The sequence below is a fragment of the Schistocerca nitens genome, chromosome 11 (genome assembly GCF_023898315.1).
Source record: "Schistocerca nitens isolate TAMUIC-IGC-003100 chromosome 11, iqSchNite1.1, whole genome shotgun sequence".
In the NCBI taxonomy this organism is placed as follows: domain Eukaryota; kingdom Metazoa; phylum Arthropoda; class Insecta; order Orthoptera; family Acrididae; genus Schistocerca; species Schistocerca nitens.
The window spans coordinates 51,110,117-51,125,999 of NC_064624.1; the positions used below are offsets into that span (position 1 = coordinate 51,110,117).

A 15,883-nucleotide genomic window follows, 5' to 3' on the forward strand; every position below is an offset into this window, starting at 1 on the left:
GGGCGGCAGGTTCCCCAGAGGTCACCCGCTAGCAACTGTTCTACCTCAACAGCCATGCATCTCCTCAGCACAAAGCACACCTTGAGATTGAGTTTTTTTTTATAGAGGTTTATACCATCCTCACGACCCAGGCAGTTAAGCCAAGATCCCGGGGCTCTGTACCGTACAATGTTCCACCATCACACCTTACGGTGGTCATTGAAGCATGCTCAAAGCTTACGGTATTGAGGACTGGTGGTGCTTCCCAATCCCCAGCTCAGGGACCCCGGGGTCACCAAGCCCGTACCCAACAACTAAATGCTGAGCCCCCTGAGGGGCATTATCTTTTGTGGATGCTTTTTGTTGCTGCTTTGTTTGGGCTCAATCATTCCTTTCTTTTCCTTATTTTAGCACAAAGTCACCATTTCTGATCAGCATAATGTAGAGGGCAGGAATGATTAGTGTTGTTCACAAATAACTGATTACAGACAAGCAAGAATGCGCATATGGCCATATATTTTTGTGATTTTGGTTTAGTGCATGTGGTATCCATACACCCTATTTTTGAGCCTTACCCATTGCATGCAAATATTGGAAGGTCATGAAGAGATCACAGTTCATCGAATTTGCCAGTTCTCAAGTACAGTGACAGGGATCATTGTGAATTAATGCATTTAAATGATCTCCATCAAGCCCTGAAGGTAAGTCACTAATGGAAAAACAATTCTCCTTAGAATGAAAAAACAATTTTCTTGCCAAGCTCTGTCCAAAGGTATTAAACACAAACAGGATGCAAATGTTTCTGGCTGCCTCCATTGCTTTTACACCTATATAGAACCCAACAGTGCTCCTATTTCTCCACTGGGCACTCCACTATCTAGTGGCCACAGTTCCACTTAGTATCTTCAAATGACAAAATGACAATGTGTAAACTCAAAGAGCAACAGTTAACTACAAATGAAAAATGACAATTGATAAATAAATCCTCAGCAACAAGTATACCAACATGCAAAACTAATGTTAATCAACTTATGCAGCAACCTAATATTTAGGAAAAAACTGAGATAATATCAGGCCATGAAAACAATAATTTCTTAACAGTAGCTGAAAAAAACTGGGGGGAGGGGGCGAGTGACCATTGAAATTAGATTCATCAGACTCAGTCAGGAAATGTATAGTTGACCAGACATCAGGTGAATGGTCAAATCAGTCACAAGAATCATCTGCTGACAGAAGCAGGAACTCTTCTTGTTATGATTGTAACAATCTAATAACTAAAATATTGTGCTGACTTTACAGCATGACTGAAATATGCAGTATAAGTGTAGAAACCTTATTGGCATCACGTTACAACCTTCATCGCCCTTTACTCAGGAAACTACGGTGTTAAATGAATTACACTTACAAGAACTGAATCTTACCTTAGCAACAAAAACTGGGTCACAGTAATAAATGATACCTTGGGAGGAAAACTGAATACAGAATGGAGAAACAATCATACCATGTCCCACAGGGTTCAGCATTTGATTTATCCTGACCTAAAACCATTGCAGGTACCTTCAAAACCTGCAATACTTGCTGATGACACCAAGTACACTGATAACTGGCAAACACATTCATACTAGAAACAACCAGGAAAATAAAGGAACACACTTTCAACTAGTTTACAGGCAACGTAACAAACAATTCAACCTTTATACTTACATAAGCACACTTGATGCAATTCCAAACAAATCCAAATGACTTACAGATACAAGGAGATATCAATGACAGGCACTGAATGAGAATGCATAAGTTCTTGGGCATTTGGATGGATATTAAATTAAGGAAGCACCAGCATGAGAATGAGTTAACCAAAAAGCTCGCATCTCTTTGCCTTGCAATTAATGAATGTTCTTCCAGAGTGTCAGCTTGCAGAGATGCTTCCTAGCATGCTTTCACTCAGTACTATCCTATAGTCTGACCTTATAGGACATGGCAGCTATGAACAAATTAGTATTTATCCTATACAAGCTTGTAGTACCAATGATGTGATGATGACAACTGAACACCTTGCATAAACCTCTTCACTGACCTAGGGAATCTTGCGCCTACATCTGACTATGGAACTCCCTATTGGCTTTTACATTAAGTAACAAATATTTATTTGTAGTTGACTGTCCCAGAACATATTTCCAAAAACAAGTCAAAACTCCAAAAGACGCTATCATAATTGCCTCCAGGTGAGTAGTGTTGAGGGGATCAACTCGAGAAGTTTACCATTTTGTTGATCCCATTTCAACTGAAACCCAAGTAGACACCAAGGAATTGTATGCAGTATGTATCATTTAGTCTGTGACCAGTAATATCTACATCTTCCAGTAGCAGGTCATTTCTAATTAAATTGCATGTTATAAAATGAGTCGTCAAGGGATGACTTGAACTGGTAGCTGCAACATTAATAAGGGTAATGTGCTGTGCAATATGGGACAGGAAGTTTGTTGGTAGTGATCATGATTTATTATTAAACTCAGGGGATGTGATAAACAGTTTAGTGAGATTGGCACTCAACTGAATCTGAAGAGAAGGGAATTCTGTAACAAACTGAAGAAAATTGACAATATTAGAAAACACATAGATCAACCAAAAACAGAAGAGATGGAAAATTATCAGAAATATCATTGTTCATATGGATTGTGTACCACTGTATTGGAACCGGCACAAAAGAACACTTCTGAACAGTTAGCTGCCTGAGGGATTGATCAGCTATAAGGGGCTGCAGACCTGACCTGGAAATTTGCTTCATCTCACAGTATGCTATCTCCTATTGGCAGGAGTTTGTGAAAGGCTCCACCTATGTGCCTCCCTTCCAACATCATTGGATGAATACTACATAAGAACAGCAGTGAATTTCCTACACTGACGTGCTTGGAAATACATGGATCAATTGTATCACATGGTTGCTTAAATGTGTCTAAAAGAATTTTGATATTTATGATCAGCAAATGATAAATCTGATCCTAAACACAGCTGTTAAAAGCACCTTAATATTATATGTGCACACACACAAATTGTGATCAATGGGAAGATCATATGGTTCCTTTGTAAATAAAGGCTTTGCAGGCATGTATAGAAATAAAAATCGGACCCCAATTCTGTACCTTTATTTAATACAAAGTTATAGCTTTGTGAAATCTGATGATTTTAAACATCCTGAAGAATTGCTTATACAGGTATAACTTCTTTCAGAAAAATATGGTAATTTATCTTGATGGGTTGCATCTATTGTTAAACGTTTCAGAAATTTTTTCATAAAATTAAATTTGCTTTCAACACTGTAACCGCTGCTCTGGCTAGAGATGGGTTCTGAATGTTATTCATTTGTTCATTCCTTGATTTACACATTGCATTCCATAAACGAAGATGTGGATGTAAGCGGGTGAGCCAGGCTGCAAATCTTAAGGCAGAAGCTCCCACAGGAATTTACCTCTGATGTATACTCACAACCAGCTGTTTGTGAATAGTGCTAATCTACTCACACTGATAATTATGGGAACTGCTAATGGATTATTTTGTATGTATGTCAATGTACATTTACTACTATAAAAAATATCATTGTTGCTCCTACTACATTAGTCAGCTACTTATTTTACCAAGTATCTCCACATACATCAATACTCCGCTATCCAGCTAATGGTGCATTGGGAAGGGTACCCCATAACCCTGCTGGTCATTTTCGTTCCCCTTCCACTCGTAAATACGAGGGAAAAAGACTGTCTATGCGCCTCCATATCAGCCCCGATTTCTCAAATTTTATCTTCATAGTCCTTATTCGCAATGTATGTTGGAAACAATAAAATTGTTCGGCAATCAGGTTCAAATGGCAATTCTCTAAATTTTCTCAATAGTGTTCCTCGAAAGAACATCACCTTCCTTCTGGAAGTTCTTATTTGAGTTCCTGAAGCATCTCTGTAACACTTGTGTACTGTTTGAACCTACCAGTAACAGATGTGGCAGCCTACCACTTAATTGCTTCTCCAGCAAAGTATTATTTTGCTATTTTGCTCTAGCTTCTCATACAATTACTTAAAAAAATTCCCCCAAATCCACAATTAATACAGAATATTGCTGGCCATGTGCCAGTATCAAGATGGTCAGCCCAATTTTTCTGCATCTTTAAGCCCTAGCATTTTATGCTCCTGAGACCACAAAGACTGCTTGTCACTCTGGCTGACAGAGCTAAGATGTTCACTGCACAACTGCATGTGCCACTCAGGATCACTCTTATGGTCACACATCCTATTCGTAGATTTGCTCAGGTGTCTACCACTATTTAATTTAAGTTATGTATTTTCAAAGTAACAAGTGGGGGGTACACATCAGTGATTTCAGTGCCAACCACATGACATGGTTTTCCAGACCACACAATTAGAAACACACTGTTCTGCACACTTGCTATGGGAGCAGCACTCCATGCAGTGGACACTATCCCTGAACATCTGGCCCTGGTGCTATGGAGACATCTTGTTTGACCTGTGATCTCTTGGGCTGCATACGAAGGCCAGTATGGCCTTTTGTATTTTCATGGTAAGTGGTCACCAACTACAATCCAGCCACTTTCACAACTACAGCTATGCCCTAGGACACTGTACAGTTCGTTGTTTTGGCCTAGCTTCTCATTTGCACATGCCTGACTCCTCATTTCTGTAAAACCCTTGTTGTGGAACAACACTACTACTGTTTCACTTACTGTCCTGCCTACTTGTGATGCCAATGCAGCCCTTTAATTTGTTTAAAATGGCATAACATGAGTCTCTGTGACACTCCTTTACATAATGTGAGCTGTTCCTAGCATGATCGTTTGGTTCCTTGACCTGTATGCTTGTATAATCACTACACATTTCTTTGTTGAAGATGCCAACATTTTGTGCCTGAAGAATGCTTTGAAACTGGTACAAGTTTGTTTATGAACAATGAGATCAAGAGCCAGTACCTAACCTGCAATTGTATGTTAAATGTTCCCCAATCTTTGTCTAATTTCATTCCTGTGACATATTTATCAATGTGAGCATCTCTTTCTCTTACCAAGGTCAAAAAGCATGTGAAAAAAAAAATCTTTCTTCTTTAAATCTGCCAGGACTCTAATAGTGAGGTCATACATGGCTTTATCTATGTACAATCATTCACCAAAAGCCATATACAGAGTTATTCTATTACTGAAAATTTTATAACTAATACAACAGGCACCACAGAAGCTGCCACAATATGAACAGGTTTTGGCCAAAGTATCAGGGCTGATCTGCAACACACAAATTTTATCTCTCTTTTTCATAACCCAAAAAAATTTTAGGACAAATGTAAGAATAACTATGATTCACACAAAAGATAAGAACAGCCAATGATCTTTTGAACTGCATTTATCAGAAGTTATTGAAAGTAGGAATATTTCTCAAATGACCTACACTTTTAGAACTTACACTTCATCTAAATGTGAATTTTGTGACCATCGCACACAGCGATTATACAATACACTTGATATAAACAAGGGCTACAAAAAACATGATTATACCAGCTACCTGTCCCTTTCCACTTCTATTTCTGTTTAAAACAATCAGCATGTAACAGTTGAAATGAAAGTCAAGTGCAGGAATACAAGAATACTCTACAATTATCAGCAACAAGTTCCAGAAAACTGACAATCTGTGACAATTTCACTGCAATGCATCTTTTACTCTAAACAAAGACTCATTAGTTGACTACAGGCAATACATCAAACATGTAAATACTTACAATATTCTCAGCTACACTCAGTTCCAAATTTAATTCAGGATCCTCCTTGATAAAATCAGTGGACCATGATATTCCCAATGGATCTTCAATGGACTGAAAGAAGGAAACAATCTGTGAATTATAGCTGCTTGGTAACTTCTGTGTGTATATGACAGCTCTCCCTATTCCTCTCTCATGAGTAGCATCCAACTTCAGAGATTCTTATCGACTGGGGAGGGTGAGTGTCAGAATGCAACCAAATCAATTCTCTGAATTTGCTATCAGCCATTGTGTAGTATTTATTTGGCAGACTTTCTATTTCTTTTCCTGTCACATAATCCACTCTGATTTCAGAGGCACTATGGCCTGCTCTATCGGATGGTCGTACTCCCATATACAAACTTGATATATGAGTGTGGCAACATTTCAAAATTAAACTCAGATAATAAATAGATGCAAACAATCTTCCAGCTGTAAACCCATAAACAAGAGGACTTTTTGGTCATTAATCAAATGACTATGGCATTCCACACATTATCAGCAAAATTAACCAAATTTAATGCCATTTACACAGCTTCTTGCTCTGTCACCACGTATTTTCAGTGCCAGCTCTTTAGGGAGGCGGGGAGGGGGGAGGGAGGCGGGGAGGGAGGCGGGGAGGGAGGCGGGGAGGGAGGCGGGGAGGGAGGCGGGGAGGGAGGCGGGGAGGGAGGCGGGGAGGGAGGCGGGGAGGGAGGCGGGGAGGGAGGCGGGGAGGGAGGCGGGGAGGGGGAGGGAGGCGGGGAGGGGGAGGGAGGCGGGGAGGGGGAGGGAGGCGGGGAGGGGGAGGGAGGCGGGGAGGGGGAGGGAGGCGGGGAGGGGGAGGGAGGCGGGGAGGGGGAGGGAGGCGGGGAGGGGGAGGGAGGCGGGGAGGGGGAGGGAGGCGGGGAGGGGGAGGGAGGCGGGGAGGGGGAGGGAGGCGGGGAGGGGGAGGGAGGCGGGGAGGGGGAGGGAGGCGGGGAGGGGGAGGGAGGCGGGGAGGGGGAGGGAGGCGGGGAGGGGGAGGGAGGCGGGGAGGGGGAGGGAGGCGGGGAGGGGGAGGGAGGCGGGGAGGGGGAGGGAGGCGGGGAGGGGGAGGGAGGCGGGGAGGGAGGGGGAGGTGGGGGGGGAGAGAGAGAGAGAGAGAGAGAGAGAGAGAGACTGACTTTGAAAAATATATCTTGTGTAGAAGCTGTCAAGGCCACAACACTAATAATCACATATATTCATCAATTAGAAACAGGCAGCAAGAAAATATGGTGCACAAGTCTGATATTTGAAACCGAATCTGAGTTTATTCTTGAATGCAGGCACAAAATAAGCAACTGAACCCAAAATATCAATCAAAATTGTTTCTTACATATCAAGCAGCAACCAGCATAGACAGTAACCATACAACTATGAAAGTGGACGTATTTTACATCAATGGGCCAAAAAGGTTAAGTTGCCCTCCCTTGAAGAGAGCAATAAAAGCCCTCCTCATGAATTAGATATAAAACTAAGTCAGCCACCGTGGCATCATGGGTAGCAAGTCAGGGAGATTAAGATTCTGCCACAGGGTGGCTAGGCTGGACAGTACAGCAAAATGTAGACCACTGTTGAATGGGAATGATGACAGTGGGGTGGCACTGGAGGAGATGACCATGAGACCACCAGATACAGCTGACGTGGAGCTGGCAGAGGATGGTAGAATGCTTGTGAGAGGCCTGCATGGAGGACCTCCATAGATTCATAGTCTCCTTATCACTGTTTGAAGTCACAGTGATTCATTCCGTATTTCAGGTTCCTAAAACTTTATGGCATAATACTGATCAGAGGTCTGTTTCCAGAATACTGACTACAAGAGCCAGTTTACTGGTAGCCCATTTGGGCAATCTGTCAGTAAGTTTGTTCCCAGGGATCCCAACATGACCCTGACTCCAATCAATCATCACTGAGCATCCCCAGTGCTGAAGGGCATACTGGGAATACTGGTTAGCAATGACCAAGGTATGCTGAGGGTAATACTGGTTGAAAGATTTCAAATTGGTCAAGAGGTTGCTGAAGATGAAGGACCCACCAGTGGAGGAAAGGATATGCTTAAGAGCATGAGAGATGGCTACCAACTCTACAGCTTCTGGCAAGGAAAATTGGCGGTAGAGGGCATCAGGAGGGACCGTGTCTTTAGGACCTCATGATGGATCAAGAAAAAGCTGTGACCAATGGGTTTCCCACAGAGGTGTACGTGAGTGGGCCCAGAGGAGAGGTGGAGGAAGAAATAACTGGAGTTCAGAGGGGAGCAACAGGGTGTGGACTGTGATCAAAATCCCTGAACCGGGCCGCCATTATGGAAGATGGGTTTCCGTGTTTGGAAAGAGGGGATGATAGTTTGGATGCTTAAGAGAGTTGCAAACATAGGTAGCATAACTGAGAAGCTGTTGTTGGGTCTTGATACACAATGAATGGATCCCAGCCTCCATACATAATCTGTCCACAGGACTAGTTCAAAAGGCTCCTGTAGCAAATCAAACACCACAGTGGTGCATCAGATCCTGTATCCACAATGCTGAGGATGATGCCGAACCATATACCAGACTCCCATAACCAAGGGAGGGTTGTATTATGGCTGTGTAAAGCTGCAGAAGGGCAGTGCACTCTGCACCCCTGCTGGTGTTACTCAGGAGACAAAGTGTACTGAGGTGCAGCAAGCACTTTCACTTACACTGCAAAATACTGGGAATTCATATCAACTAAGAAATAAAGACCAGTCCTAAAAAACAGTAAGTTCCTGCTACACTGAGTAGTTTGTCAGGAAGATATGGTTCTGGTTGTGGATGAACCATATGATGTTGACAGAAAACCATGACATGGGTCTTAGCAGCTGAAAACCAAAATCCATGGGTGAGTGCCCATGACAGCATCTTTCATATGGTGCCTTGCAGTCTACATTCAGTGGCACCCACACTAGAGGAGCAATAGTAAGAGGCCCAAATAGTCAGCATGTAAGGATGGTGATACTGATGACCTCACAGCTAGAGGTGACCATTGTTGGCTTGCAGAAAGACAAGGACACACTGTACAGAGCCCTGCAGGAGTCCATTCTCTTGGGTATGTAGAGTGTTGTGGGAAGCACAGACTAGAACCCAGAACATACACTGTGACAGGACATTATAGATAAAAATTGGGAGTGGCTCTCACATAACCCACTCGTGTAAGGCAGCAAAGATATGGCCTCACCTCCTGGTGTCATACAGCTTTTGCAGGTCAAAGACGGCAATAATGCATTGACGATGGGCAAAAGCTGATTGGCTGGCAGACTGCAGGCAAACCAGATCATCAGTAGTGGAACAGCCTTGGCGAAAGCCACACTGGGATGCAGCCAGAAGACCCCGAGACTCAAGGAGGCACACAGCTGCCAGCTCACTGCGCATTCAAGCAATTTATGGGGAACATTGGTGACACTTACTGGGTGATAACTGCTCATCTCTAAAGGTGCTTACCCTGTTTCAACACTGTGACACAATGATGCTTTGTAATTGTTGCAATGGGAACTGGCCCTCACTCCAGATCCAGTTATAGATGGCAAGGATATGATGCTGACAATCCACTGATAGGTGCCTGATCATTTGGTTGTGGATATGACCTGGCCCTGGTGCTGTATCTGCACAGATGACTAGGACATTGATGAATTCTCACTCAATGAATGGAGTTTTATACAGCTCCAGGTGGCATGTAGTAAAAGATAATTGCTTTTGCTCTAATCATTGCTTGATAACATGAAAGACAGGTTGATAATTCTCAGATGCTGAGACTCGAGCATATGCAGAGCAAAATGTTTGGGAATGGTGTATGGGTCAGTGAAGACAGTGCAATTTCAAGGCAACAGCAGATACACCTACTAGTGTCTGGTGTATGTAGAGAAATCTCATCTTAGGTCAAACCTGTGGAGGAGAGGTGGTCCGATGGTTGAAACATGCTGCTCCCAGCATTCTTGTTGGTAACATTTCATCAGATGGCACAACTGGGGATGAAGCCACTTTTAAATAAATAAGGTTCTCCATCGATTGGTGCCACTTATGGTGCTGGAGAGCCTGCCTACTACCACTAATTGCCTCTGCAATCTCTGATGATCGCCAAGGTACTCTTTTTTTGTTTAGGGCACTCAACTATGAAGGTCATCAGTGCCCAGTTACAAACGTTAGTGCACTAATAGTGCAGAAAAACGCAAGGGGGCAACACCAGAATGTACTTGCAAAGATGCAGATAAACAAAGTAAAAGAGTTAGATCTCTTTGGACAAGTCTGTCAATGTAATACAACTAAGGACACAAGCAGCTCATCGAGAGTCATCAGCTAAAGGTCCCTGTAAGGTAGACAGCAGAGACAGGACAGCACAAGAGTGAATAAAACGGGGACAGGACAATAGAATATGGTGCACCATCAATGGATGACCACAGGGACACTGCGGGGCAGGGTCACCGGACAACAGGTAGCAGTGGCTAAAGCGGCAATGCCCAATCAGCAACTTGGCCAAAATGACCTCTCGCCGGGAAGGGTGTGATGAGGTCGTCCAAGCCGCTGGGATTGGTTTGATGCCCCGAAGCTTATTTTTATGGAGAGAGGACCAAGCCTCATGCCACAATGATGAAACGCACCGACAAAGAACCCCATGAACATCAGCTGATGGGACACAAAAGGAAGCTGTCCGAGGCAGGAGGACAGCAGCCTTGGCCGCAGCATCTGCAGCTTCGTTCCCAGGCACACCAACATGGCTAGGAATCCACAAAAATGGGACATGAGTGCCAGTATCAGCAAGGGACTGAAGGGATCGTTGAATTCATTGCATGGGAGGGTGTTCCGAATATGGGTCACAGAGAATCTGAATGGCGCTCAAAGAATCAGAGCAAATGGCATAGGGAGAAAGACAATCATGGCAGATATACTGAACAGCCTGATAGACAGCAAAAAGCTCAGCTGTAAAGCTTGAACACTGGTCAAGGAGCCGGTATTGAAAGGTATGAGCCCCAACGGCAAAGGCACATCTGACGCCAGTAGTAGTCTTGGAGCCATCTGTGTAAATAAAGACGTTATTAGCGAGCCTCGAACGAAGTCCGACAAACCTCGAGCGGTATACGGAATTCGTGGTCCTCTCCTTAGGGAGCGAGCTGAGTTCAAGGTGAACGCAAACCTGAGCCTGGAGCCAAGGTGGCGCCGGGCTCTCACCCACTCAAAAAGACGTAGGGAGGGTAAAATCAAGTTGCTGAAGCAGGCGACAAAAGCAAACTCCAGGAGGTAACAGGGCAGAGACATACAGCCCGTGTTGGCAGTCGAGAGAGTCGTCAAAGGAGAAATGTGATGGGTGGTCGGGCATTGACATCAGTTGGCAGGCGTACCGACAAAGCAACATATTGTACCGGTAGTTTACTGGTAATTCGGCAGCTTCAGCAAACGGACTCTCAACAGGGCTGGTGTTGAATGCACCAGTTGCCAGACGTAACCCCCGATGGTGGATAGAGTTTAGACGGCGTCAGATGGACGGCCGGGCAGGAGAGTATACAAAGCTCCCATAATCCAACTTTGATTGGGCAATGGACAGATATAAGCGAAGCAGGACCCTTCAATCTGCTCCCCATGACATACCGCCGAGAACAAGGAGGACATTTAGGGAACGGGTAAAACGAGCAGCCAAGTAAGACATGTGGAGACCAGCAAAGTTCCTGTCAAATGTAAGACCTAAAAATTTTGTTGTCTCCACGAATGGGAGAGCAATGAGACCGAGATGTAAGGATGGTGGAAGAAACTGTTTGTAACGCCAGAAGTTCATACAGACTGTTTTCTCACCAGAAAAACGGAAACCGTTAGCGATACTCCAGGAATAAAGACGGTCTAGACAACACTGAAGACAGTGCTCCAGGAGACATGTTCTCTGAGCGCTGCAGTAGATCGTAAAGTTGTCCACGAAAAGGGAGCCTGAAACGTCAGCTGGAAGGCAATTATTGGATTGATAGCTATGGCAAAAAGGCCCACACTCAAAATGGAGCCCTGGGGCACCCTATTCTCCTGGCAAAAGGCATATGACAAAACAGAAACACGTACTCTGAACATTTGAGCCATTAAAAATACATTAATAAAAAGACAGAGGCGACCATGAAGGCCCCAAGTGTGCATGGTGCGGAGAATGCCTGCCCTCCAACAGGTGTCGTAAACCACCTCCAAACCAAAGAACACAGCAACCGTCTGGCGCTTACGCAAAAAGTTGTTCATAATTAAGGTCGACAAGGTAACTAGGTGGTCAACAGCAGAGCGGCGCCTACAAAAGCAACATTGGACATTGGTAAGGATGCGTAGAGATTCGAGGAGTCAAACCAATCGAGAATTTACCATGCGCTCCAGTACCTTGCAGACGCAGCTGGTAAGGGAGATGGGGCAATAACTGGAAGGAAGGTGTTTGTCCTTTCCTGGTTTGGGTATGGGAACAACAATTGCTTCACGCCAGCATGTGCGAACATGACCTTCAGTCCAGATGCGATTAGGCGCAAAGAAGAAAGCCTTTACCTGCAGGAGAAAGGTTCTTCAGCATCTGAATATGGATACCATCGGGTCCCGGAGCACAGCGTTTGGACCGGGTTCCCGCACAGTGAAGGTGGCAGTATATCTTTCACGATTCAAAGACTGGAAAGAAGGTGGCCGTGCCTCTGCTTGTTTTCGGGGGAGGAAGGCAGGGTGGTAATGGGCAGAGCTCGAAACCTCCGTGAAAAAGCGGCCGCAGGCATTTGAGGCATCCTCAGGATCCGCAAGGATTTCATTTGCTACAGTCAGGCCAGAAATCGGGGAGTGGACCTTGGTGCTAGATAGCCAGTGCAGACCACCCCAGACAACCGGAGGAGGAGTAAAACTGTTGAATGAGCTGGTGAAAGCCACCCAGCAAGCCTTTTTGCTTTCTTTGATAACGCGACGACATTGTGCACGGAGTCGTTTGTAACTGTTACAGTTCGCCATCGTAGGGCGAATTTTTACAAAGGCACAGGCGGTGTTTAGAAAGGATAGATTGCATGCGACCAGTGGTGGTGTGTTTGTCGCTGTAAGTAGTAGTTTATCCTGTAGTGAAGTAGAGATGGATAGTTCCTGTGAATTATTATGGGTGGAGGTTACACTCAACAACCGAGCTAGGTTAATAATTGGCTCCTTTTACCAACCTCCCAACTCAGCAGCATTAGCGGCAGAACAACCGAGAGAAAATTTGGAATACATTTCACATAAATTTTCTCAGCATGTTATAGTCTTAGGTGGAGATTTGAATTTACCAGATATAGACTGGGACACTCAGATGTTTAGGACGGGTGGTAGGGACAGAGCATCGAGTGACATTATACTGAGTGCACTATCCGAAAATTACCTCGAGCAATTAAACAGAGAACCAACTCGTGGAGATAACATCTTGGACCTACTGATAACAGACCCGAACTTTTCGACTCTGTAAGTGCAGAATAGGGAATCAGTGATCATAAGGCCGTTGCAGCATCTCTGAATATGGAAGTTAAAAGGAATATAAAAAAAGGGAGGAAGGTTTATCTGTTTAGCAAGAGTAATAGAAGGCAGATTTAAGACTACCAAACAGAACAAAACGAAAATTTCTGTTCCGAAACTGACACCATTGAGTGTTTATGGAAAAAGTTCAAGGCAATCGTAAAATGCATTTTAGACAGGTACGTGCCAAGTAAAACTGTGAGGGATGGGAAAAACCCACCGTGGTTCAACAACAACGTTAGGAAACTACTGCGAAAGCAAAGAGAGCTTCACTGCAAGTTTAAACGCAGCCAAAACCTCTCACACAAACAGAAGCTAAACGTTGTCAAAGTTAGCGTAAGGAGGGCTATGCGTGAAGCGTTCAGTGAATTCGAAAGTAAAATTCTATGTACCGACTTGACAGAAAATCCTAGGAAGTTCTGGTCTTACGTTAAATCAGTAAGTGGCTCGAAACAGCATATCCAGACACTCCGGGATGATGATGGCATTGAAACAGAGGATGACACGTGTAAAGCTGAAATACTAAACACCTTTTCCAAAAGCTGTTTCACAGAGGAAGACCGCACTGCAGTTCCTTCTCTAAATCCACGCACAAATGAAAAAATGGCTGACATCGAAATAAGTGTCCAAGGAATAGAAAAGCAACTGGAATCACTCAACAGAGGAAAGTCCACTGGACCTGACGGGATACCAATTCGATTCTACACAGAGTATGCGAAAGAACTTGCCCCCCTTCTAACAGCCGTGTACTGCAAGTCTCTAGAGGAGCGGAAGGTTCCAAATGATTGGAAAAGAGCACAGGTAGTCCCAGTCTTCAAGAAGGGTCGTCGAGCAGATGTGCAAAACTATAGACCTATATCTCTGACATCGATCTGTTGTAGAATTTTAGATTATGTTTTTTGCTCGAGTATCATGTCGTTTTTGGAAACCCAGAATCTACTCTGTAGGAATCAACATGGATTCCGCAAACAGCGATTGTGTGAGACCCAACTCCCTTTATTTGTTCATGAGACCCACAAAATATTAGATACAGGCTCCCAGGTATATGCTATTTTCCTTGACTTCTGGAAGGCGTTCGATACAGTTCCGCACTGTCGCCTGATAAACAAAGTAAGAGCCTACGGAATATCAGACCAGCTGTGTGGCTGGATTGAAGAATTTTTAGCCAACAGAACACAGCATGTTGTTATCAATGGAGAGACGTCTACAGACGTTAAAGTGGCCTCTGGCGTGCCACAGGGGAGTGTTATGGGGCAATTACTTTACACAATATATATAAATGAAATAGTAAATAGTGTCGGAAGTTCCATGCGGCTTTTCGCGGATGATGCTGTTGTGTACAGAGAAGTTGCAGCATTAGAAAATTTTAGCAAAATGCAGGAAGATCTGCAGCGGATAGGCACTTGGTGCAGGGAGTGGCAACTGACCCTTAACATAGACAAATGTACTGTATTGCGAATACATAGAAAGAAGGATCCTTTATTGTATGATTACATGATAGCGGCACAAACACTGGTAGCAGTTACGTCTGTAAAATATCTGGGAGTATGCGTGCGGAATGATTTGAAGTGGAATGATCATATAAAATTAATTGTTGGTACGGCAGGTACCAGGTTGAGATTCATTGGGAGAATCCTTAGAAAATGTAGTCCACCGACAAGGAGGTGGCTTACAAAAAACTCGTTCGATCTATACTTGAGTATTTCCCATCAGTGTGGGATCCGTACCAGATCGGGTTGACGGAAGAGAGAAGATCCAAAGAAGAGCGGCGTGTTTCGTCAGAGGGTTATTTGGTAACCGTGATAGCGTTACGGAGATGTTTAGCAAAATCAAGTGGCAGACTCTGCTAGACAGGCGCTCTGCATCGCGGTGTAGCTTGCTTGCCAGGTTTCGAGAGGGTGCGTTTCTGGATGAGGTATCGAATATATTGCTTCCCCCTACTTATACCTCCCGAGGAGATCACGAATGTAAAATTAGAGAGCACGCATGGAGGCTTTCAGACAGTCGCTCTTCCCGCGAACCATACGCGACTGGAACAGAAAAGGGAGGTAATGACAGTGGCACGTAAAATGCCCTCCGCCACACACCGTTGGGTGGCTTGCGGAGTATAAATGTAGATGTAGGGTGGCGTTGGAAGGTGCGTAAAGCATGTCACCAAGCACGAATAGCGTCGCTGCATGCTGTAGTCCACCAGGGGACTGGGACTCGATGTGGAGAAGAGGAAGTACGAGGGATGAAATATTTAGCAGCAGTGAGACTAACGTCTGTGAGGTATGCGACCTGACTATCACAGCTGGAGAAGTTTTGATCATGGAAGGTCGCCAGGGAGGTGAACAGCCCCCAATCGGCTTTGGTGATGTTCCAGCTAGTGGAACGTGTGATGCCGGAGATGGATTATGCAGGGGAAATGGTCGCTCGAGTATATGTCAGACAGAGCATACCACTCGAACCGATGTGCAAGTTGGATAGTGGATATTGAGAGGTCCAAGTCGAAATAGGTATGCATTGCGTCCAAAAGGAAGGTAGGTGCACCAGTATTTAAGCAGACTAGATTGAGGTGGTTGAAAAGGTCTGCCAAGAGGGAGCCTCTGGGGCAGGATGCTGGAGAGCCCCAAAGGAGATGGTGGGCATTA

General features: G+C 44.5%; 1 protein-coding gene across 7 annotated transcripts in view; it reads right to left on the minus strand.

Annotated features, from left to right (window-relative positions):
• The window catches only part of LOC126213194 (zinc finger protein 726-like), a 117,820-nt gene that overhangs the window by 58,574 nt on the left and 43,363 nt on the right, over positions 1-15,883 (minus strand). For 6 of the 7 annotated variants that reach the window (XM_049940822.1, XM_049940820.1, XM_049940819.1 and 3 more), the window contains one exon: positions 5,749-5,841. The exons of the other annotated variant lie outside the window; for it this stretch is intronic. In XM_049940822.1, the coding sequence (XP_049796779.1) occupies positions 5,749-5,841 (93 nt within the window). The remainder of the gene's footprint in view (positions 1-5,748; positions 5,842-15,883) is intronic. 7 annotated transcript variants of the gene reach the window in all.